The 24,148-nt window shown below is 43.7% G+C and overlaps 1 protein-coding gene across 1 annotated transcript in view; it reads right to left on the bottom strand.

Annotated features, from left to right (window-relative positions):
* The window catches only part of SEC16B (SEC16 homolog B, endoplasmic reticulum export factor), a 120,190-nt gene that overhangs the window by 88,719 nt on the left and 7,323 nt on the right, over window positions 1-24,148 (bottom strand). Inside the window, exons 6-13 of the mRNA XM_066624532.1 lie at window positions 23,891-24,048; window positions 22,709-22,770; window positions 15,167-15,302; window positions 14,035-14,265; window positions 12,202-12,299; window positions 12,008-12,089; window positions 9,854-9,971; window positions 8,800-8,911 (exon numbers count right to left, since the gene is read on the bottom strand). Coding sequence (XP_066480629.1) covers window positions 8,800-8,911; window positions 9,854-9,971; window positions 12,008-12,089; window positions 12,202-12,299; window positions 14,035-14,265; window positions 15,167-15,302; window positions 22,709-22,770; window positions 23,891-24,048 — 997 coding nt within the window. The remainder of the gene's footprint in view (window positions 1-8,799; window positions 8,912-9,853; window positions 9,972-12,007; window positions 12,090-12,201; window positions 12,300-14,034; window positions 14,266-15,166; window positions 15,303-22,708; window positions 22,771-23,890; window positions 24,049-24,148) is intronic.

The following is a 24,148-nucleotide window of genomic DNA, read 5'->3' on the forward strand; positions in this document are numbered from 1 at the left end:
GAAGGAGCATGGAGAAATTATAGGAGGAGAATTATAGGAGAAATTATACACAGGAGAAATTATAGGAGGGATGGGGAGACATAAGAGGGCAGTTTCCCATTGATATTGAGTTAATTGAGTCTTGGATACTGGAGTCTGGAGCAGTTACAAGGTGGCATCCTTAGCCGAAAATCCTGTTTCAGTGCTTATAGGAAATACTTTCTTTGAGGAAGCCACCAATGGCCCCAAAATGCTACTATTATTCCATGGATGTTACTTTAAGAACCTAAGCATAATTTATGGGTGTTGCAAGAAGTGCTTGGCCCTTGTAATACTAATGAGTACACAGCAAAATTAAGCATTAAAATCCTTTCCTTATAATTCAGCCAGAGGATTATTAGCATAAGTAGGTTGGCTCTTTAAATTGGATTTTTAACATTAGCAGCACTTTTTAAGGTGAATGACAAAGGGCACAATCCAAACCTGCGCTAGAGCAGACAAGCCAGGAGGCTTGCACTGCATCCAACGCAGGTTTGTTGGGTGCAGCGGCTCAGCCAGGGGCAAGGGGAAGCTCTTCTCCTTACCCCTGGGAAAGGGCAGCATGCCCCAATGCGTCTCCTCGGACCTGCAACACCTCTGGAGGTGGCACAAGTCCAAGGAGAGCGGAGCAGCTTGAAGCCACTCCGCTCTCCCCGGGGGGCTGGGGGTGGGATCTGACATAACCGCCCATCGCCCGCCCTCCCGCCACCTAGAAACGCCCCCTCCCACCTTCTCTCCACCCCCCATGCCTACCTTTGCCACTTGTGTGGCAGGTGTGCTGGCACAAGCAGCAGGGAGGAAGCCGCTGAGGAGGTGCATGTGTCAGTGCATCTGGACACGTCAACAGCTTCCTCCCACGGAGGCACAAACGTGCTTTACGGCATGTTTGCGACCCTCCAGGGGCTTGGGCTCCTATGCCAGCATAACTGCCAGTTAGAATTGTGCCCAAAATCACTTACAGCTAACATACCTCACATCAAGAACATAAGAAGAGCCTCGCTGGATTCGGCCAAAGGTCCATCAAGTCCAGCTTCTCACAGTGGCCCACCAAATGCCCCAGGGAGCACACAAGACAAGGAGCACACAAGGAGCACAACCTGTGTCCTGGTGCCCTCCCCTGCATCTGGCAATCAGAGGCAGCTTGCCTCTAAAACCAAGAGTTTGCACATACCCACTATGACTTGTAACCTGTAATGAACTCCTCCTCCAGAAATTTGTCCAATCCCCTCTTAAAGGCATCCAGGCAAGATGCCAAAACTACTTCTTGTGGCAAAGAGTTCCACAAACTAATTACACGCTGGGTAAAGAAATATTTTCTTCTGTCTGTCCTAACTCACTTCGGGGACACTTAGGGGACACTCAGCTTTCGTGGATGTCCCCTGGTTTTGGTGTTATGCAGGAGGGAAAAGAGCGTCTCTTTATCCATTCTGTCCATCCCCTGCATGATTTTGTATGTCTCAAACATGTCCCCCCTCAGGTACCTCTTTTCTAGACTGGAGAGGCCCAAACGCTGTAGCCTTTCCTCATAAGGAAACCGTATAGGAAACCGACTTCAATGGGGCACTTTGGCACATGGAAACCCCCATCGCTGTCTTCCTCTCTCCACTTACAGAATCACTCACATGTGTTGCAGCTCAAAAACACTGCCCTCCAAGCTAGAAGTCTTAACAAATTGCTAATTTTGATGGAAAACGTACTTTGGATTGTCAAATATTTGATTATTCAGCATCAGCATTTGAGATCCAAAGGTTTTGCACTAGCAAAACAGTTGGCATGCAGCAGCAGTCAGAATTGGGCAGTATCTGATAGATGGCATAGAGCAGTTAGTATCTAATATGTAAGTACATGGGGTTGCGATTTGACAACTGAAAGCAGTTGATGTCACTATCAGACATGCAGGAATTAACATCTGATGCACTCTGAAAAGGAATATGCAGCAGCAATCACTACAGTACAGTATGACAGCTAACCTGCAACAAAATTACACAGGAGCACCATTAATTTATTTACAGCCAAAACCTATGCAAGTCATTTTCATGAGCAAGTTGCAGAGGATTAGACTTCATCAGTCAATTTTAAATTTTATTGGCAGATTTTGATTCCAAAACCCAAGTGAGGAATTTGAGTACTAATAATAAAATCTAAATTTTAAATTGTAAAATGGCAAATTTCAAATTTTGCAAAATTCATTTCCACTCTACTCCAAATCCAGTAAGAATTAGTTTGGTTCAGTTTGTAGAATATTTGTTGTGAAGAGGGAAACTCAAAGACAAATTAAGATACATTGGTGTTGACTACTGAGAAGTCATCAGCTTTCTGTTTCTGGAAAAGAATAGTACAAACCTACCACCTGCCCAGTTCTGCCACATACAATCACCATTGTCAGCTTCAGTTACCAAACAAACCACGTAGAGCCACAGTGACATTGCACGGACATTTGAGAAATTATAGACTGGGTGAGACCTTCACAACTGGTATTTCTGCACTATGTGCTCCTGTGGGGCATTCCTGTGAGATACAGGAAGCTGAATTAGATGGGCCTATGGCCTGACCCAGTGGGGCTGTTCTTATGTTCTTATGTTCTTAAGGCAACCCCATATTTCTAGTTACTGAAAGGGCCCATGAGTGGGGGATGGAGGAGATAATTTGTACCTGGGCCAGGGTCAAAAAGGGGGCCCAGGAACCAAAGGAAGAGGCCCAGAAATTTCCTGGGATCTTGTTTTCTCACGCAAAATTATGCAGGGGATGGACAGGGAGATGCTCTTTACACTCTCACATAACACCAGAACCAGGGGACATCCACTAAAATTGAGTGTTGGGAGAGTTAGAACAGACAAAAGAAAATATTTCTTTACTCAGCGTGTGGTTGGTCTGTGAAACTCTTTGCCACAGGATGTGGTGATGGCGACTGGCCTGGACACCTTTAAAAGGGGATTGGACAAGTTTCTGGAGGAAAAATCCATTACGGGGTACAAGCCATGATGTGTACGTGCAACCTCCTGATTTTAGAAATGGGTTATGTCAGAATGCCAGTTGCAAGGGAGGGCACCAGGATGAGGTCTCTTGTTATCTGTTGTGCTCCCTGGGGCATTTGGTGGGCCGCTGTGAGATACAGGAAGCTGGACTAGATGGGCCTATGGCCTGAATCCAGTGGGGCTGTTCTTATGTTCTTATGAACTTGCTCGCTGTGTTGGGATGCTGGGTGCACTATGGCAACTGCTGCAGCAAGCCTTATGTGCTGGGCTGAGGAATGCATATATGACACTCAAACAGTGTCAAATATGAAACTGGCCTGCTACAGGAGCTCTTTGACTTGTGGATCCACTTGTTACATGAAAATCCCCTTTTTCCTTTTAGTTGTGATTTTCTCCCTATATCTGGTTATGTTATTATGGACTAAAATATCATGCAGGTTAAACTTCTCCCAGCACACAGGCCACAATCAAGTCAGGTCACAAGCTCATGGTTACACAACCACCACCCATGGTCACACATTATGGGAGGAAGTCTGGCATCTTAAATCATTGTTTGTCTCCTACATTACTGTGTTCATTGTATTGTTTTAACCCAATCACTGTTTAAGAACTGTATGTGTCTCCTAACCCAATCACTGTTTAAGTACTGTATGCAAACTTGAACTGCCTTCTTGTGTTGCTGATTCATTGTATTGTTTAAATTCCCCCATCTAGGAAGCCAGCCATAGACCCCACTGAATTTTGCTGATAACTCACATCCTGATCCTTTCGATGTTTTACACACTCCAAGCACCCTGCTGTGTGGTAGTAATCAAGTTACCATCCAGCTCAGCACTGTCTCCGAACCCCTCTTAAGTTAGGGCTTCCTCTCACATTCTCGCTCTCTCTCCAAGGACCAACACATCTGTTGGTCCTTGGAGAGTCCTTCACAGGACTCCCAACTGCTTTATGGGGACAGGTAACTATCTTGCGCCTGGAACTCTTTCCCTTCTTCCCTCCCCCTTTTCTCCCCCTCTCTCCCCATCTTTAGTTAGTAGCTGGGGTTGGCAGACTAGGGACCCCTAAAATCCTTCCCTACAACCTTTCCTTTTACCTAATTTCCTCGGATGCACCAACTACTCTTTACACGCAACCATGAAAGCTAGGGACACTGGATTCAAGTATTAGGACCAAGAAACATACACTTATCATTTCTCCATGTGCATTATGTTTACCTTTGTGCTTTTGTAATAAAACTATCATCTTTTATTAAAAGTTATCTTTCTCTCAGTCTCCTCTTTAAGCAAAAGGGAATTTCTCTGTATTACGCAGTCTTGTTATCCAGCCTACGATCCTAAGGTTCCAGTAAGGGCAGTGTAATAATCCCCCTAAACAAAACAGCCCTTTTGGTAACATTAATTGGTGGAGAATGCTTGGCAGGCATGTGTTAGTTATGCCACATGATCAGACAGTAGTTCTGCAGAGATCCTTTTGGAAAGTTTGGAAATGCTAGGAAAAACCTTGCATTAAAGGAAGAAAGTATAGGAAGTAGGAACATAGATTTGACAAGCGCTAGACTCACAGACTTGTGATATTTGGAGTAGGGTGCAGTACCTGAATACAGTTCAGGGAAAATTTACACCCGTGGTACTGGTTAGCAGTCTGCAAGAATCAGACCTTCTAGTATTATTTGGACGGTAGTAACTGTAGCAGGACAGTGAATAATACGTCTTTTGCTCCTAAACCTGACTAACTCCTAACTAAAGGAGTCAGTTATTTGCTCTTTATGAGTCAGAAAGCCTCAATAAGAGTTCCTTTTTGGTGTGCTTTAACTGAAGCACTTGGCAAGCAAAAATAAACATATATAAGAGAGGAAAAGCAAACATGAAAAATGAGTGGTGAAAAGGCAGAAGGTAAAGAAACTTAGAGCCTGTACTTGTGCTCAGGAATTAATTGTCTGGAGAAATGGTTAGGGAAAAATGGACAGAGTCCTTCGGCATTTGGATGTTTTGAAGATGAAGACATTTTTGGAAAGATGATTCATCTTTGTGAGGAATATAAAAAGAAATATAAACCAAGAGGAGAGATGCTGTTTTTGCCCATGCTTTGTGGAATGGTATTTTGACATTCCAGAAAAGCATACAAATCTTAAAGAAGGAGTTTTAATCCTTTTGTTTCAGCAACAACAAAGGACAGGGGGGAAAAAAGCATTTGCTCTCAAGAGAAAGACTAAAGATTTCTAAACCTTGTTTCTTTTACAGACATCTGTATACATTTTATTTTGTTGATATGTGCTGGGCTGAGGAATGCATACATGACACTCCTCAATACAGTGTCAAATATGAGAGGAAACTGGCCTGCTACAGGAGCTCTTCGACTTGTGGATCCCCAAACCAAGAGGCAGTGGCGTACCTGGAGGGGGGCAAGCACAGCAAATGCCCTGGACGCTGACCCTCTGGAGCGCATCCTCACCCACCCCACCCCGCCACCTATATGCCTTTTTCCTTTAAAGGGAAAGAAGCCAGCAGTTCTGCCAGCTTCAGTCCCTTTAAAAAAAAACCCTCCTCCCAAGGAGGAGGGGCGCCCAGGATTGCTGCTGGAGAGTGCTGGCAGGGCCAAGAAGAGGGGGTAAAGGGGGTAATTTGTACCTAGGTCCAGGGTCAGAAAGGTGGCCCAGGAGCCAAAGGAGGGGGTCCAGAAATTTCATGGGGACATTTTCCTATCTCACCCAGACTCACTGCCCATGTGGAATGCTGGAGGTGTTACCATGGGCACACAGCAGCAACTATGTCACAAGGCCCAGAAATGCATATATTCCTTAACAGTGTCACACCTGGGAAGAAACTGACCTGCTACAGTAGTTCTTTGGTTTGCGGATTCACTTATTATGAAGGAGTGTAGAGGAGCAGCTACCTCTCCTGCCTCAATCCTGGGCGCCCCTCCGCCATGTCTGAGGGCATCCCTCAGAGGTGGAGGGGAAGTGGCACATGCCTCCTCTGATTTCAGAAGAGATGCGTGTCGCTTCCCAGGCACCAATGGAGCATTCTGCGCCAATTGTAAGGGGCATTGAGGTCTCCATTGGAGTGGTCTGGAGCTGCTGGAAGCGACACCCAATGAGGGAAGCGCTGCCTGCCTCCTGGAAGTAGTGTTCGCCTGTCTCGGGCACCACTTCAGAGGCCCCAAACCACTCTGATGGAGCTCTCCACACTACTTACAAGTGGTGCAGAAGGCTCTGTTGGGGCTTTGGCTGCCTCCTCCGTTCCCCCGTTTTTCAAACGGAGAAGGTAGCTGTGCAGAAGTAATTGTCATGACCATGATGACACCATAATTACTCAGGGGTGGGGGGTGGAAAAAAGTAGTGTGGGGGCGGAAAATGGTAGGTTGCCCCAAGTGCTGGGAACATGAGGTATGCCACTGCCATGAGGGAATGTACAGCATCTTAGGGTCATGGTTGCGGGACTACAACTGCTTCAGAAGTTGGTTTTGGTGCACTCAGGATACTTTCCATTCTAGTGTGAATCTGAGTACAATGATGCTAATTTTCTGCAATGATTTTCTATATTTAAAAGATTTTAAAGAGACTTTGGAGTGTGTAGGATTTTCTGTTTTACTGTATCTGCCAACACTGTGCAAACAATTAAACCTAAGCTCCACATTGGGAAGCCCAGAAGACCTTGGGCTCCAGTGGGGTAGCTAGGTCATTTGACACCTGGGGCCCATACATTTTTGTCACCCTATATGACTTAATTAATTAAGCACTTAATTAATGGGAGGGAAGTAGTGGGGGTGGGGGGAAGGCAGCAATGCAATCCCCAGGGTTGTGTCACTCAGGGGCACTGCAGGGACTGCGATGTACTCACCAGTCCTGCAGCAGCATCCTGGGGGTGCGGGGAGCCCTGTGTGAGCGTTTGCAGGGCTCCCCAGCATGCTGAAAGTGAAAGCGGAGCGATCGCGCTCTACTTCCGGTTTTGCAGAAGTGGAATGCAATCGCTCCACTTTCACTTTCTGCAGGCTTGGGATCCTTGCAGATGCTTGCACAGGGCTCTCTGCACCCCAGGAAGGCTGCTGCAGGGACTGGTGAGTGCATCCCAATCAGCGATGTGGTCCTGGGGATCACATTGCTGCTTTCCCCCCAGTCCCGGCCCTTAAGGGGGCAGAGGCCAGGGCCTTCAGTCTGGGGTGTCACGACGCCCCAGGTTGAATACTACTGGACTAAGGCAAGTACACCTACTCACGAGTAAACATGTGATATGGCTTGGTTTCACTTTCCGTAGGGCTCCATGCATTTTTTTGTTCTTTGGGTTTTTGGCCCTAACTTTTGATAGAAAGGAGATATTTCACTCTGGTTTTTTATTATTGCATGCTGCTGGAAATTCCACAACCAACTGTATATGGCATGATGATATTATTTCTATCTACTGCTATTTTAGCTATTTTGGTCACTTGTGCTGTCACCCCCTCGGCTTGTACCTAGGGCGGACCGCCCTCACCCCTTGCTAGCTACGCCATTGCTGGGCTCCAAAGATTTTTCTGGCTGTTGCCATCCTCCCCCTGCCTTGATTTGCTTCCTCCCCACCCCTGTTCTGCCCACTCTTCTCACCACCCTCCCCTGCCATGTTTCACCTCTCTGAGAATGGGCACAAAATAAAATTTGTACTCCCTGATAAAATTCCTCTTGGAGACCCTGGTTACAGTTATAAATGTTGCACTAGGCCTTGGGACAAGAGCTCAGAAAATAATGTGTAGGTTTACATGGATGCAGTAGTGAATGGATACACTCCCCTATTCAAAATACTGCTTTTTGGTTTCTTTTGATACCAACTGATGGCAACCCAGCTCTTTCATTAACACACACTGAGCCATCACAAAGAAGAGGCAGTCCTTCACTGCAGAAGAGCATAGCTGGTAATACCTGTATAATAAGCTGCTCCAATGCTCACATTTTCTGTGTTCATATAAACAAGAACATAATTATAAACTTATTCATAAACAAGTCAAGTTTCTTTTGGCTGCTTATAGCTGAAACTGTGAAAATGTACCCCAGCCAAGGTTAAAAAATACATAAAAGATCCTGACAGTTCAAAGATAGCTGGATTTACTTGTGTTATGAATGCTAATGCTTAGGATGTGGCCTTTCTAAAAACTCTGTATACTAGCACAGAAAGGTGGGAATTGAAAGACCTATCAGACTTGCCAAGGAGAATGCACAGACTGGGGCCCAACAGATATTGCTTATAGAACAATATAGCACATAAAATATTGTAGTCAAGCTGTACTATGCTTTCTATCAAGCTGTGCAGGAGTAAGAATGTAATACCACTTTTGGACCTTACCAAAACAAATAAATTTTGAAACTGTTTCCCCATCGACATGGCAGTGTTTAATGACTGTTTAAGGTACATTTGATGTGTGTCACTGTAGTATAAGAATCCTGCATTCTGCTTTCTATTTTCATGCTGATCTGAGTATGGCACCCCAGCATTATCTTTACTCTGAATAAAGATACCCTTGAACCTCTAGGTGTGATCTATCTGGCTCAAAGTACACCTGGGCAACAAGCCCACCTTTGACTCTTTGGTCCCTTTCCCCTCCCCCCTTTGGGAGCACAACAGTTGGCAGCTTAAACTGTTACCCCAATCCAAAGCACACCCCTGCCATGATTTCAATAGATAGTAAGCAACCACACCCCCACTCTCCACCCCAGGAAATAGGAGGTAATGCTATCCTGCTTTACAGCTCCATTGCTGAAGTGCCTAGGATACCTGAAATTAGTTATCTGAATGTTAAGATTCATAAGAGTTGGACCATCCCTCTTCTTGACTTTTACCTCTGACTGCTGCCCAGCAACACCATGCGGTCTGTTTTAACTCCATAGTGGCCAAAAGGGATATTCACCGTCAGGTAGCAGAAGTGAGCAGCTTCTGTCAAACCCTTCCCAGCTGGACAAGGAAAAGGACAACATGTTAAATTGGAAATTGTGAAAAAAAAGAGATTATAACTTCTTTGAAGCCAAAAGAAGCCAGAAGGAAGGGGTCACTGGGGAACTATGCCCTCTTATCATTATTATTATTATTATTATTAACAGCATTTCTCTGAGTGTAGAGTTCCTATCCATTCTTTAAAGTATTTGGACATTTAGTTTTCCTAATGGTTGACAACTGACTGGATAATTAAATGAAAGCCCATGTCAACTCACATTTGGTAGGCAGGCAGAAGCAGACACCCAAAGGAAGGCACAGGGTTAATTTCAGTTAGTAAGTCTAGGCATTCTCTGCTATCCTAGCTTCTGCTAACCAAAGAGATGCTGTGGCAATTGCTTTGTAGACTTCACAGGTTGGGCACCTCTGCACCAATGCAGGGCAAGGGAAGGGCAGAATGGAAGAACTATTGACTTAAGGAAGTGACAGATCTCATTAGCTTTTAGGTTTCATGCAAGGCAGGAGTCAGGGAACCAAGAAATTGACTTCAGAGTTCAGGTTTCCACTGAATGAGATGTAAGGTATGTGCATTACTATAGATACCCTAAAGTGCTATATAAATGTAACAAAACTAGTATACTGCCTATCTTCATAGCATTCAAGGCAGTGCCTTAAGTACATCATCATCTATGAAGTCCCCAACACTGTTGCTCAGGAGTACGGAGGGTATCAGTGTGCTGCAGGGAATAATTGCAAACCTACGTATATTCAAAAGACTTCACCCAGAATATAAGAACCTAACAGCACAATCCTATGCATGTCTACTCAAAAGTAAGCCCCACTGAGTTCAATGACTTCCAGGTGAGTGCATATAGGATTGCAGCCTAAGAGTGGTTACTGGAGCTAAGGGTATACTGAGCTTGCTCACTCACTCGCTCGCTCACTCACTGCAAATCTCCTCACCCAGTGTCTCTCCCATGGTGATGATGGCTCTGTGGTTCAGCTCTGCATTTCCCACCTGATTGGACAGAATTACAGCCAGGTGTGGCCTCCAATCACCCCATTTTTCATCTCCACAGCACTATTTTAGAAGAGGGAAGACAAAAGGAGAAAAATACCACAAAATACAATATCTATAAAACATTTAAATACATATACTTAGCCATGACTTGAAACATTTAATTAAATGCTTGAAACATTTAATAGAATAGGTGTTTCCATGTGAGATTGCTCATATGAGACTTGTCTTTCTTAGGTTCCCAAATTAAATAGAATGATGCAAAAATCCCTTGAGTCCAGGGAAAAATCCAGGCCTTTCATCTACAGGAGAATATTTTTGTTCTAGATATATACAGATGTTCCCCATATCTTATATCCGCAGTTTCACTTATCCACAGTTCACAAATCCCCTCCCCATCATACAAATGACTTATCTGTAACTGATCGCAGTGCTCCTGATTCTGTCTCCTGTGTCTGGCTGACTCTGTGTTCTGAAGCAGGAAATGCTAACAGAAAGTAGGTTGGAGGGCTGAAAACAACACCACGCTTGTGAGAACATTAAGAAGTGACTTGGCCAAATTGGGCAGGCTTTGGAGAGGTTGAAGACAGACAAAGGGTTTAACCCAGTTGCTGCAGAACTCAGAGTGGAGCAAAGAAGCAATTAGGCCAAGTCAGCCAGATTCAGAGTAGTCACTTGGGCCATTCTGAGCCTAGCTGACTAGGCCAAGTCACCTCTTTGCTCTGCTCCGAGTTCTGCAGCAACTCACATGCCAGAACTAATTGGTGGTTAAGTAAAAATATCATCACATCGCTGCCAATTATTTCCATGTCTGTGCACTCAGTGGGGTGACACTACAAGTCACCGCACTGGGTGCAAGAAAAAGTGATGCCTCTGGTAGCACCTCCTGCTTGTTGCATACTGGCTGTAACACAAGCTCCCGGCCCCAGTAATTGACTTACAGGGACATGAAAATGGAACATGGAACATGAAAATGGATGCCAAACCGAGCACGAATCAGTTGTTATTGACTGGTAAACTTTTATTGTAGCTGTACCATGATATATTACTGTTGGTTAACTGAGCACTTACATCGTGGCATTTTAGTACTCTGTACTTACTTCAAGAGCTTTGACTAGGAATCTATAAATATAAATACATTCCCTGGTCTGTTTTCAAGTCTGGCAAAATATGACCTTGGGCAAAATATGACCCTGACATTCCCATTTCATTATGTTTGTTTCCAACTATCATTTGAACTCCATCGTTCTCCTCCTCAAAACAAAATCGAATATCATGATGTTATTCTGCCAAGCTAAGTTCTTAGACATCGATCCAACACCTCAATGTGAGTATCATAGCAGAAGTATCATAGCAGAAGTATCATAGCATATACTGTTAGCAGTGTTGCCAGTTAGAATAGGCAGGGTCTGTGACTTGTTGTAGACATTTAAGAGAATTGCAGATATGTTTAAATGAACCACAGCTGCTTTGCCATGTCTTGCAATAGAAACACTGCATGACAGGAACTTAAGGCATCTCCAGCTGGCAGTCTTACAAGTAGGGAGCCTGTTTGCTTGCAAGAGGCAAAGCTAAGAAGCGCATTGGAGAAAACAAAAAGCGATTAGCAATTTCCGTGGAATAAATGTTCTTAGAAAAGGAATCTATATTCTTCAGGAGCAAACACTGTGTTCTGTAGAGTACCAAGGATTTCCTACCAGGAATGTCAGCAACAGGACTCAAAGCACAATCATATGCATGTCTACTCAGAAGTAAGTTATATTTATTTCAATGCAACTTGCTCCCAGGTAAGTATGCATAAGCCTGCAGCCTCAGGCATCTTACCCTCTGTACCACCACTGTAGGCTTTCAGAGGAGGGAACAGCTGGCCAGCTCAGCTGAGCTCTACCCAGTGGCAATGCTACCACTGTAGATGGCATGGGAAGGTATTACGGTTACCAATCCAACCAGAAACAAGTGGCCCAAGGGCTTAATCTGGGACTACAACATTTGCTCTTCAACTGTCCTCTCCTGTTTGAGGGAATGATTGCCTCCTGATCATTAGCCTTGACCAATTGAGTTTTCCTATCAGGCAAGCCACTGAGGACTGAATTTCTTACCAGAGATGCCTGTGGTATCCTTCCAGACAAGAGCTGGAAAAGTGTCTGCAGAGGGTCATTGATAGCCAAGGTGCTAGTAAACCTGCAAAAGGAGTGTTGGAAATCAGCATTTTCAGTAAACTCGGCATGTAAATGTGGATAACAGTAGACTGAGCATGAAGGAGTAATTATTTCTGGCAATACAAGCTACCCACCCATTCAGGACCCAGAAGTAGGTCCTCAGATCCATCTTGCTGGATAGAAAGAGAGCATGGCCCCACAGCTGGTTTCTCATGGCCCAACCCAGAGCTTCCTGGAAGAAAGAAGAATGTTAGAGAGAAGGGGAAAAAAGTCAGTTTCCAATGTTTCTTCTCACTCTCTTAATAACTCATGTGAGCAAGAAAAAGAACCCAGGGTATGACTGCCAGCTAATTGGGCGAAGAGGCAACTTTTAATGTGTTGCTCCACTTATATTTAGCAGATAGAGAGCAGCTGTCCCTATTCACCCTAGCAGAGTGGTTGGTTGGTTTTCAAGGAGCCATTTGTGTGTGTGGTGTCTTGTTTGACTGTGAGCTTTCAGGTCAGGGAACCATTCATTTGTTTATTTTGTTATGTAAATAGCTTTGTCAACTTTTTTTGTTGGAAAGTGGTATATAAATACTCTATATTCCTCATGAGGAAGCTGATTGAACCATTCACTAATGAGGCTATACTATATCTCCAAAACTAGACGTGATAGGACAAAACAGATGCCATTTTTGGAATCAGAACTCCAAATTCATATCAAACTACCATAATGTTTGGGAAAAACTTTTCTGACCCTCAGTTTTGTAGGCCAGTGTTATTAATGATAATAATATGCAGTTAAGGTTAGTTGGTTTTCAGTGGCTTTCATTTTGATCTACAAACTATCATTCTGCTTGAAGTATTGGCTTCAGTAACAGATGAAACTGCCATACCAGGTCTAGCTTGCATTATCTGCTCTGGTCTAGCTAGTTTGCATTATCTGCTCTGATTGGCAGAAGCTGAACCAGGTCTTAGGCAGGGTTTCCTATCTCTGCTGCTCCAGATCCTTGTAACAAGATGCAAAGAACAGAACCTACAACCTTCTACAGGCAAATCATATGCTGAGCCAATGAGCCATAGTCTCTTCCCTGCCTGTCAAAACTGCCAGGTCTTTAAGCTAGAGCAAGATTGAGACTTAATAATAATAATAATATATTATTATTATAATAATTATATATTATTATAATTATAATTATAATTATATATTATTATAATTATATATTATTATAATTATTATTATTAACAGTACTTATATACTGCTTTTCAACTAAAAGTTCACAAAGTGATTTACAGAAAAATTTATATAGTGCTTTTGCTTTTGAGGAATTATTCCAAGAAACTTGTAAGGGAAATCTCCCCTGGGAAAGGTTGTTCATTTGTTCAGTGTTGTCTTGCTAACATTGGGCAAGACAAACATTCTAAAGGGTCAGACTATATGTCTAGTTTGTGACTGGGGCTTACATGCTTTCAAAAGTAAATAGCAGATGCAGGGAGAGGGTGGGATGACATGATACCAACTGAGACTATGGAAAGGGGATTTCCATAGGAGGATTTCCAAAGGGGAAAATAGCAACCACTATCTGGATCGTTTGGATCAAGACCAGAGTGGGGACTCTGGTCTTGATCCAAATGATCCAGATAGTGGTTGCTATTTTCCCAAAGAGAAAAATTCCATTGGCATCCATAGGACCTTGACAGTCATCGGAGGAGGGGAGAACTGGACTGGGACCAAGGTGGGGGCAAAGAATTAAAGCCCTCCCATAGTCCAGTCCAAATCAGGGCACCCTGATAGATGTTAGTAAAACAAAAACATACAGCCCCCCCGCCCCAAGCACACAATAGATATATCATCTAGTTTGGGCCCTAACTGTGAGGACCAATTCACTTGCAAGTAATCACTGAAAGTGATGAATGTGCAACCCAGGCCTCTCAGTGCACGAACCATCTGAAAACATTGTGGGAGACCTGAACTTTTAGCTTACTTTCTTTCTGCCATAAAAGAGGAGCTTGGTGAACTTCTCAACAATTTGCTCCGATGTGCTGGCACTTGCAACCATTTCTCCTGTGAGTAGGTCCTGGGTCCCATAGCCTTGCACCAGCCATTCTTCATCAGTTAGGTTCATCAGGTTGGCTGCAGGCTCCTGCCTTTTGTATTTTTCCCGGTGGTGGCAGTCTTGCATCAGCAGCTCTGCTGTGTCTGACCCCACCATAGACTGCAAAAAGAAGGGCAGAAATAAGCACAGGTGCTCCTGGTTCTTATAGCTGAGGACTTGTATACTTTCAAAATTTTACAAGTTTACTAATACAGAGTCAAAAGTTGTTTCAAAATTATGTTTTGTCACATCCCCCCATCTGTAATTCAAATTAAATCATAACTTGACTTTCTGTCACTGATATTGCACTAAATGGTCTGAGCCTGGGACACGTACATATACAGGCTCAGGCTCCTTGGGGGGAGAGATAAAGGAATGAGGCTCTACTCATCAGGATTTGAAGCAAATGCCATCAGGATTTGAAGCAAAATCCCAGAAGTGGAATAGAAGATGATACTTCCAGGCATGGAATTCCTTCCTCAGAGATTGGCCTTATCTACTCAGTAATTTTAGAACAGGTAAGACATCTCTCTTCAACAATCCAATTCAATACACTGGATGAAATACACAGGGAAATGAAATGCCCACTGGGAGAGTACAAAACATTTTTATAAACTGTGGATATGAGCCTAGTTTTATTTGTTCTCTTGAGCCTTTTGAATTTCTTGCTCTGGAGTCAAATGGGCTTCATGGTCCAATAAGCTGAATCAAAGCCAAATTCTTTGTTACTGGTCTGTTTTAGAAGAAAAAGGGCAAGCAGTAAAGAACAACAACAAAAATGGCCAAAAAAGCAGGCTCTCCAAAACAGGAGAAAAACAGGTGACAAATAGGTGGAAATCAGGAATTTTCACCACTGACTCAAATTGTACATGGGCAGTGCAAAACCAAGAAAACAGCAGACCTTGGTTAACACTGCTAATAGGAGGAAGAAAAGTGAAGGATAATTTGAGGTAGACCTACACCACTAGCAAATCCAGGTTTTCCATACTTCTACAAAGACACTTGTGCTAGAGATACACACCCCATTCTGTCGACAAAGGAGGAAGAGGAGTTTCCAAAGCAAGGTGGAATCCTTGCCTCGGTCAGATGCCAGGTCATAGCCCATGGCTGCTCTGCGCTGACAAAACGTCATCACATCCAGCTTGTGCAGATCCTCCCTTGAAGAGCAGAAAAAAAATCAGATGAACATCAGAAGAATGGTGCTATGTGTGTCCCAGTGCAATGAAAAGTTTCCAGTGCAACACAGGTTTACTTTTCGCATCCAGGTCATGCAGGTCAGCAAAAACCCTTTTTAAGAGAGGCTGGCACATGCTCGCTCTCTCTGCCCCGAAGGCAGAAGGTCCTCCTCCCAGGACTTTTCCCCCCCTCCCATCCAACTGCTCTACAAGACAGGTAACTATATCACGTCTGGAATTCTTTCCCTTCTCTCCCCCTCTCTTTTCCTCCCCTTCTCTCCCCATCTTTAGTTAGCAACTGGGATTGGCAGATCTGGGATCCCTAAAATCCTTCCCTACAAACCTTCCCTTTTTCTAATTTCCTCGGACGCACCAAATACACTTCACATGCAACCACCATGAAGCTAGGTACACTAGATGCAAGTAGTAGGACCAAGACTCATCATTTTTCATGTGCATTATGTTTGCCTGTGTGTTTTTATAATAAAAATAAAATATTTGATTAAAAGTTATCTTTCAGTCTCCTCCTTAAGCTAAAAGGGAATTTCTCTGCATTACGCCGTCTTGTTATCCAGCCTGCGATCCTGAGGTTCCAAAGAGGGTAGTGTAATAATTCCCCCTAAACAAAACAGCCCTTTTTGGTAACAGACCTACTTGTGCAAGTCCCCACATCAACTCCTACTACACCCTATCCCAGCTAGAAAGTCTCAGTCCTCTTGCTCCTTTGTCTCATTCTATCTAAATTAAATTGTAATCTGCCTCTAGCCTTTGCCACTGGCCACTCATCTGAAGGGGTACATCTTTCTTGAAGCTCTTTTTCCAAATACCGGAGAGCCATTCCCAATCATTAGGAGACGATTTCCTATCATTAGCTGCTCCTGAAGAAACATCAACCAAATATCCTGAACCATTAGCCAGCAATCACCTTTCTGCCTGTTCTGTCAGCAGTCATAAGAGCTTCCTAACAAATTTGGATTTGGAATGTGAAAGCAAACTTTTCCATGCTTAGGTGCTGGAATGAGAAGGACCAAATAAATATAGCACATTAAAGAAAGTCTTCTACATGAGATAACAAAGAGCAAAAAATAGAAAGGGATTTGTTGGTGCTTTAAGGCAGGGGGAGGCAAGATGGCGACCGAGCCCGTTGTATGTTCTGTTTGCTCCGGCTTTTAGCTCCTTTTTATCTTTATTTTTTTACGGTTGTCTACAGCTATCAGCATTTTTTCGATAGTTGTCTTATTTGGAGAATATTTGCCAACTGTAAGTTTTTCCCCCCTCCTTAACTAGTGGGAGTGAGCTGCCTGATTAATTGTGTTTGACTTTGGCTGGCAGCCATCGCAATGGGGAAGAGGCAATCCTCCAAAGTTGGGCTGACACTTTCTAAACAGTCTAAACAGTTCAGACTGGGGGATTTACCCTCTTGGACTGATATTGGGACTAATCCCCCCCCCTTGCTGTATCTGAATCCATGCACAGTCTCCCTAAACAATCTTCTTGTACCCTTAAGAATTCAATGCCTGCAACTACAATGGACACCTCGGAACCGTCCCTCCTGCAGTCTGTGTATGCTGGATCTAACGATCCCTCTTTTTTGTCCAAAGGGGGAATGCCTGGCGTTAACCGACTTCCAGACGATTATTTCTCAACCCTCGCAAGTTTTTGTTACAACATTGGAGATACTGTTCTTTTTATTTGTAAACAACTAAATCTGGTTCTCCAACAGTTGAATTCAATACATTCAGCATTGCCTAGGGTGGCTCAAAATAATAAGGCCTCTTCACTACTTCCTGAGTTAGTTCAGGCATGCACTCAACAAAGCCTCCCAAGGGATCCTATTTTTTTCTTCCTGATCAGATTACTTTGGAAATTTTCCCCTCTTCTTATAAGGCCTATAAGTGGACTAGCAAATCTCAAATTCTCTCCTCATTAACCAAACTTTTAGCCCTGGACCGGTTGGATATTGGAATTTCTGTGGAATATTTGCCTTTTTTTCAGTTTGCCTATAGGATTTTGTTAGTTTGCCTCCGGTCATATCCCCAAGCTCTGCCATGAAAGGAAACACTCCCTGTGTGCTAAGGGAATACGGATTAGGAGGGTATTCCAAATACCTGAGGTTAAACCTCTATTTCCCAGAAGCTCTCATGTACCTTGAGTCCAATCAAGAAGCTGCTCTCTTCTGGTGCCGAGGTTCCCGGCCCTCTGTCGGCACCAATACCTCTCTCACCAGCCTTGATTCCTGAGTCACCATGCAAACTTACCATGGCTTTTTTGCCTTCCCTTTCTAATTGCGATGCAGTGATGGCTCTGCTGGAAAACTCTATCGCTAACCTTAAAACATGGTTTCCATCTGAAACTTGCTGCAGCTCCGGTCTCCACCACCTTGATTCTACAGTGGCTGAGCCCTTTGGAGCAAAAGCAGATGCAGGTGTGTCCAGTCAAGTTTTATCTAAGGCTCAAGTGGCTCCTCCTTCCTCTTTAATCTCTGGAACAGACCTTATCTCCTTCTGCGAACCTAGTGTGGCCATGCCTCTTGACTTGGCCCTCTGCGTGATGCAACGCTGTGAACAGGAGTCCTGCCTGGAGTTTCCTTCTGCCTCTTATCCCTCAAATTCACCTTGGTGGAAGCTAATGCTCAAACTGAGCCTCCGCTAAATTATGATATTTCCTCTAAGCCAACCCCTTCTATGAGTAATCAATCCTGTGGTAACTCCTGAACTCGTAATGGACCTGGTACATCTTAGGCATCTCAAGAAATTGACAGCGGACCAGCAGAGATCCCAGACTCTAATGGACTTTCTGACTGACTGATTAAGCCTGGACCTTCTCTTGCATCCACTCATATGGATTTGAAGTTTCTGTCCTGGAATATTGTGGGTTGGGGGAACAAATCACTGGATCCTGACTTTGTTAATTTTTGGGGAAAATTTGATATTATTATGTTGCAGGAAACCTGGTCCTCGACTACCCTGTATTGGGAAATACAGGGTAGTCGAGGACCAGGTTTCCTGCAACATAAAACCTGGGAAGGTTTTATTACCTACCATGTTCCTGCTTTTAAATCTCAACTGATGGGTCATCATCGCTCTGGTCTTTGTTGTTTTATTCATTCTTCCCTGAATTTTGTTATAACTCCCTTCCCTTGTAAGTCCTTATATATTCAACCGTTCATTTTTAATGGTGGTATCTATGTTCTTTGTCAATGTATATATCCCTTCTAGTGGGCCTTTGGCCTCTGCTGTTTGGTCAGACTTGATGACTCTGTTAGACTCAGTGTTGATTTCATACCCAGCAATTCCCTTTATTTTAATGGGTGATTTTAATTCTAGAATTGGCCTTAACAATGAAGCATTGGCCAAATTTCTGAATTGGGATTTTGATGACATCCCCCCTGCTTGGCTTTGTTCTGATAGGCGGTCCCAAGACAAATTTTTTAATGAAAACGCTCACTTTTTAGCTTCTCTTTGCTCTTCTTATGACCTCTACATTATTAATGAGTATTATTTCGCCTCACTCTGGTATTTATACTTTTTCCCCCCCCTATTGGTTCCAGTGTGATTATGTTTTGGTCTCTCCTAAATTATTATTCTCTTATTATGACTTTTCAATTGGTGCCTGGGTGGAAAGTGATCATCTTCCCTTGTTAATTAAGTTTAGGAATTTTTCCCCACGAACAGTCAATGAGGAACTTATTCATCAGTCCTGTCTTTGGCCCAGGTGGTCTCCCAGGAGTAACTCAGCCATTGAACAATGGTCTTCTAACCTGGATATAGTGTTCTTAAGGCTAATAATTAGTTCCACCACTATTCCGTCTTTGGCTGACACATCATACCATTTGATTACCCACTCGCTGACAGATCTACTTAGGTCTGCAAACTCGCTCAAGGTTTGATGCCGAGTGCTGGGCCGCTAAACGTTCTGTCCGTCTTTTGTTTCTTTTATCCCGGTCCCACAACGCTATTGACGCTATCCCGGTCCCACAACGCTATCCAGGGCTTTTTATTTTCGTGCTAGAAGGTACTGGCGACAACTTTTAGCCGCTAAGAAACATGACTTTGCGCTACGTAATTGGGACCAGTTACTTTGTGCCATCTCATCCAATAATAGTAAGTTAGCTTTTTTGGAAACTGATAGCGCGCTGTAATCTTAGAGCTCCCTTTCATTCTCCTATATTTATTTCTCTCTGTGATTGGTCATCTTATTACTCTAAGGTTTTTTTCATCTGTCTCTGTCAGCGGTATTGCGTGCTTTACCCCAAGAGCTCCCACAGTGGCCTCCTGTCACTAGTGAGGGAATTATTGAGCTTATTTCTTCACTGAAGACGGGAAAGGCCCTTGCCAATTGGGCCTCCTCTAAGAACCTGCCTGGGTGCAAACAAATTGGATTTTGGTCTGGTTCCACTACATTGGATCATGTTTTTATTCTCTCTTATTTAGCCAAGAAATATTCTATCCATTTCAAGGGTAATTTGTTTGTTGCCTTTAAGAGCTGCATTTGATTCAGTCTGCAGAGATATTAGAGAAATTAGCCTCATGGCTCGAGGAGAAATTAGCCTCCTCGTTTACTTTTTTTAATTCGTAAATTACATTCCGCCAACTCTTGGCAAGTTCGTTACAACAGCAATGTTTCGCTCACTGGGAAGATTCCAATTAATAAAGGGGTCCGACAAGGCTGTATTCTAGCCCCTTTTCTGTTTAATCTTTTTTTAGCTGATCTTCGGGTTCATTTATCAGTGGCCAAGAAATCTGCCCCTGTTTTGAACACAACGCCTGTCCCTATTTTATTATATGCAGATGATGCCGCCCTTCCAGTTCAGGCCTTAGGCACTTTTTGGTTTTATTTCAGTTTTACTGTCTGCAGAATATTTTATCTATTAATGAGGAGAAAACCAAAATATTGGTTTTCTCCAAGGCATGGAGGCCTCTTCATTGGGCAATCAACAACCGGTCTATTGATCAAGTTAAATCATTTAATCTTGGCATCCACCTACATTACAAACTCAATTGGTCCTTGCATAGAAACTCCGTGACAGCCTCTTCTTCACGCCTAATCTTCTTCACACCTAATAGCCAAATTTCACCATTCAGCCGGTAACCAGTTTGTCCCGGCTGCGCTCCATATCTTTAATACAATATTGGTTGCTTTACAGGGTTCCTATTTGGATTCATGCCATGTCCAACAAAGTCGATCAATTGGCCGCCTCCTTTTACAGACAGATTCTTGGGGTCCCTAATTATATTAAACTTTCTACCTTGTCTTTTGAGTTGGGTGTACACCCCCCTTCAATTTTGGCCTGGAAATTTATTTTTAAATTTTGGTTATGGCTCTTTTTAAAGTCTGATCCTGATTCCCTTCTTGCCCATTTTCTTAAAGACTCTTTCCAATCTTCTTGGTCTTTGTTTTGCACGTCTAAATTAGCATCTATTGGTATTTCTCAGCAGTGATTTTAATCAGGCGTTATCTCTTATGAAAGACTTGGTGAGTCTGAATTTTTATGGTTATCATCTGATCTGAATCAGGTTTGTTCCCCTATGTATTATGGTATTTTTCCTTCCTTTGCCAGTTGGTATTCTTATTTTTATTCTCCTACGGATCCCCTCGAGAGGAGGGCTTTTATGTTAGCCCGGCTGAATATCTTCCCTTCTGCAGTGTTGAGCGGTCGCTACTCACGGATACCCTTTGATCAAAGGTGTTGTAACCATTGTGGCATTGAGCCTGATTCTATTATTCATTATCTCTGTGTCTGTCCGCGTTTCACAAGCTCCGCCGCTCTATTCTAGACCCTGTTTTTTCTAGCTAGCCTTTCTAGAGGCCAGCCCCTCCCATTTTCTAGCAGCATTTCTTCTACATGACTTTTCGCAAGAAACGACATCGCTTGTTGCCAAGTTTCTTGCAAAAGTTTTTATCTTTAACAGTTTAAGGTAGCCCTGATTGGTACGTTGAGTGTGCACTTTATTTGTGGTCTGTTTCTTTTGTCTTGTCAGTGGGCTTATTGCGACCATGTATTTATTTATTTATTATGTATGCCAATAAAGGTTCTCGGAATTCGAAAGGGATTTGTTTATCCTTATCACATTTGTGGATTTTCACCCAGTATGTTCTGTGATCTGTAACTCAGTGGCCCAGGGAGCATAACACTGTGATTAGATCCTGCCCAGGTGTAACAAACCTACATGGAAGGCTCACAGCATTTTGGTACCTGAGGGCCCAATTCTGTGCAGTGCGCACCAGCTCACTGCTGGCGTGCACTGTCACAAATGTGCAAACTGTTGCAAATGTGCCATAAGGCACATTTGTGGTCCTCAGTGCCAGTGGAGTGCCAGTAGTCCACCACTCAGTGGTTGCGTGAACCAGGCAGTGGAGAGGTAGGTGGGGGAGTGGGAGGAGGCGTTGAGAAGGCGTTCCGGGGTGGGCAGAGGTGGAGGGAGGATGGAGAGGAGGTGTGCCAGCAGGAGGGAGCGAGATGGGAGGGAGGTGGGATTCTGAGCCTCTTTGTTGAGCCTCAAGGTAGACATGGAGGCTCTTATTTCTACGTCGACCACTGGATTGCTGTAGAATTGAGAAGCCCCATTGCAGCACTACTCGCCTTACCCAAGGGAAGGGATCAAAGTCCCCCGTCTTCTGAGGAGCTGCAGGCGCTGTCCGCTGAGTGCACAGGATGCAGCAGCAGCCATTTTCTGTGCTGCTGAAGCCCAGAGTGCCAGTCAGCTCAGAACTGGACTGTGAGACAGAAAATCCAGGGGGCAATTAACACAAGGCAAAATCCACTTTTAGAAGCTTTCAGAAGCTCAACAGGCACCTGCAGAAGATGTTCTAGGATAGCTATTTTCAATCACTGTGCCATGGCACACAAATGGTCCTCAGGTGTGCCATGGGAATTTGGGAGAGGGTCATTTATTAGTAGGACTTTTGGGGATGTGAGCCCCCAATTGTCAAAAGACTGATGGTGTGCCTTGACAATTTTAGTGACTTGCCAGTGTGCCATGAGATGAAAAAGATTGAAAATCACTGCTCTAGGAGGATTTCCTGCTACAGGCAGGGGATTGGACTAGATGACCTTATAGGTCCCAATTCTACGATTCTATGAAAGTTAAGTCACATCAAAATGAGCAGGAGCTGTGCTAGAACAGCTGTGCCTGAACAAACCACAGTGGCACAAGATGGCACAAAGAACAGTATAGCTCCTACCAAGCTCCTATTCATTTCCCTGGAATTTGCCCCATGAGTCACATTCATTTGACTTCCTCTGTACCACTCTTAATGGTTTCCAAAATCTGCTGCCTGAAGCGAATGCTTCAGGTTGCTTCATAGCGGGGCTATAATGGGCTAAGCAATGCTCAGCAATGCTCAGCAAAGAAATCTTAAACCATACGCCTCCAAGGATTATGTACCTGATCAGCGGTCCTGGGAAGACTCGCATTGCCTCCTGCTCAGCTGTATCATGTAGAATATCCTGCAGAACAAGGACAGATTCAGCAAGTGGGAGTAATAAATTCTGTGCCCTCATAGTAAAACTAGACTGATTATGCATGCATTGCACATGCTCTGGTAATGTGGTACCCTGAGTTCTGGATTATGTGGATTGGGAAGAAAGTGGAGCTGGTGAACAGAAGGTCCTGAATGAAAGGTACAGGACTGAACTAGATGGTCTCTAGGTAGTTGGAACATTATGCTTCTATTTTTTTTATTTATGCTAAATTTCATTGGTTAAGCATGCGCTTTTTGGAAATAATCAAAGCATTTTACATACTGATGGATATGATCTTGCTTTGATATTCTGGCTTGTTAAGAAACTGTTGTTCAAACCACTGTTTCTCAAGTTGAGATGAAACAGGAAATTATCACTGATAATAAACCAGAAGCTTTAAATCTCTTCTCTTGCAGGCAAAGAGGCATGTGAGCCTCAGGCTCATGCTCTAAATGCTGAAACATAGTATAGTGCTATGTTTGAACCTAGTCTTCATTCTGTACCTTAGCCTTTCAAGGTAGGCTGACATAATAATGATCCCCACACTGCAGATCTGGGTCTATGGCCAACAAGTAATGACTTGCTTGATGTCAACAAATATGTTCAAGGTGGACATAAGATTTTATCATGGTTTCCTGTCTTGCATTTCACCTCCATATTAGCCATTTTCTTAGGAAGCTACATGGCCAAAGAATATACTCTGCAGTACAGTGGATACTAAAAAACCTCAGCTTTCTCTTTTGTGTTTAAGAGTATGTTTCCAGTGCTGTGATTGTGCATAATGTTAAAACAGGCTAGATGTTTCTGGTCCAATGAACAGAAATCAGAGTGTGTCCAGGAGATGCTCTGAATGAAAATTGCCAGCAAAACCTGCCATTAGAAGGCAAGATGATGATGGAGAATATCAGCTGAAACCAGGTGTATAAAACCTTAGGTATGACAGTTGGGAAAGCAAGGCTCTTGGCTGCTTTGAAACAAATCAAGGGATGAAAATATACTGCCAAAGGAAATGGGGCAAAGAACAATCAAGCAATGTCAGGCCTTATCCCTTGTGGGTGAATGCACAACAAACCATCTTGCTTTCAAGGGGCAAGTTAGTATTTACCTCCAGGCTGTGTATTTCAACAAGGGAAAGTTGCCCCTCTGCTGGATAGCTAGGACATCCTCGGACCAGTTTCCCTCCAGCTCCAAAGCACACAGGTACATGGGGGACAGAAAACTTCTGGGGTGCCACAGGGTGATAAGTAGCTGAAAAGTCTTCTACTAAACAATAAACACATAAACCTTTAGTGACTTGCTGATAGCCAAGGCCAAGAGCTGATGCTGACTGACCAACAGGCTACAAGCACAAACATACCTGAAG

Source organism: Tiliqua scincoides, chromosome 4 (genome assembly GCF_035046505.1).
Source record: "Tiliqua scincoides isolate rTilSci1 chromosome 4, rTilSci1.hap2, whole genome shotgun sequence".
Classification (NCBI taxonomy): domain Eukaryota; kingdom Metazoa; phylum Chordata; class Lepidosauria; order Squamata; family Scincidae; genus Tiliqua; species Tiliqua scincoides.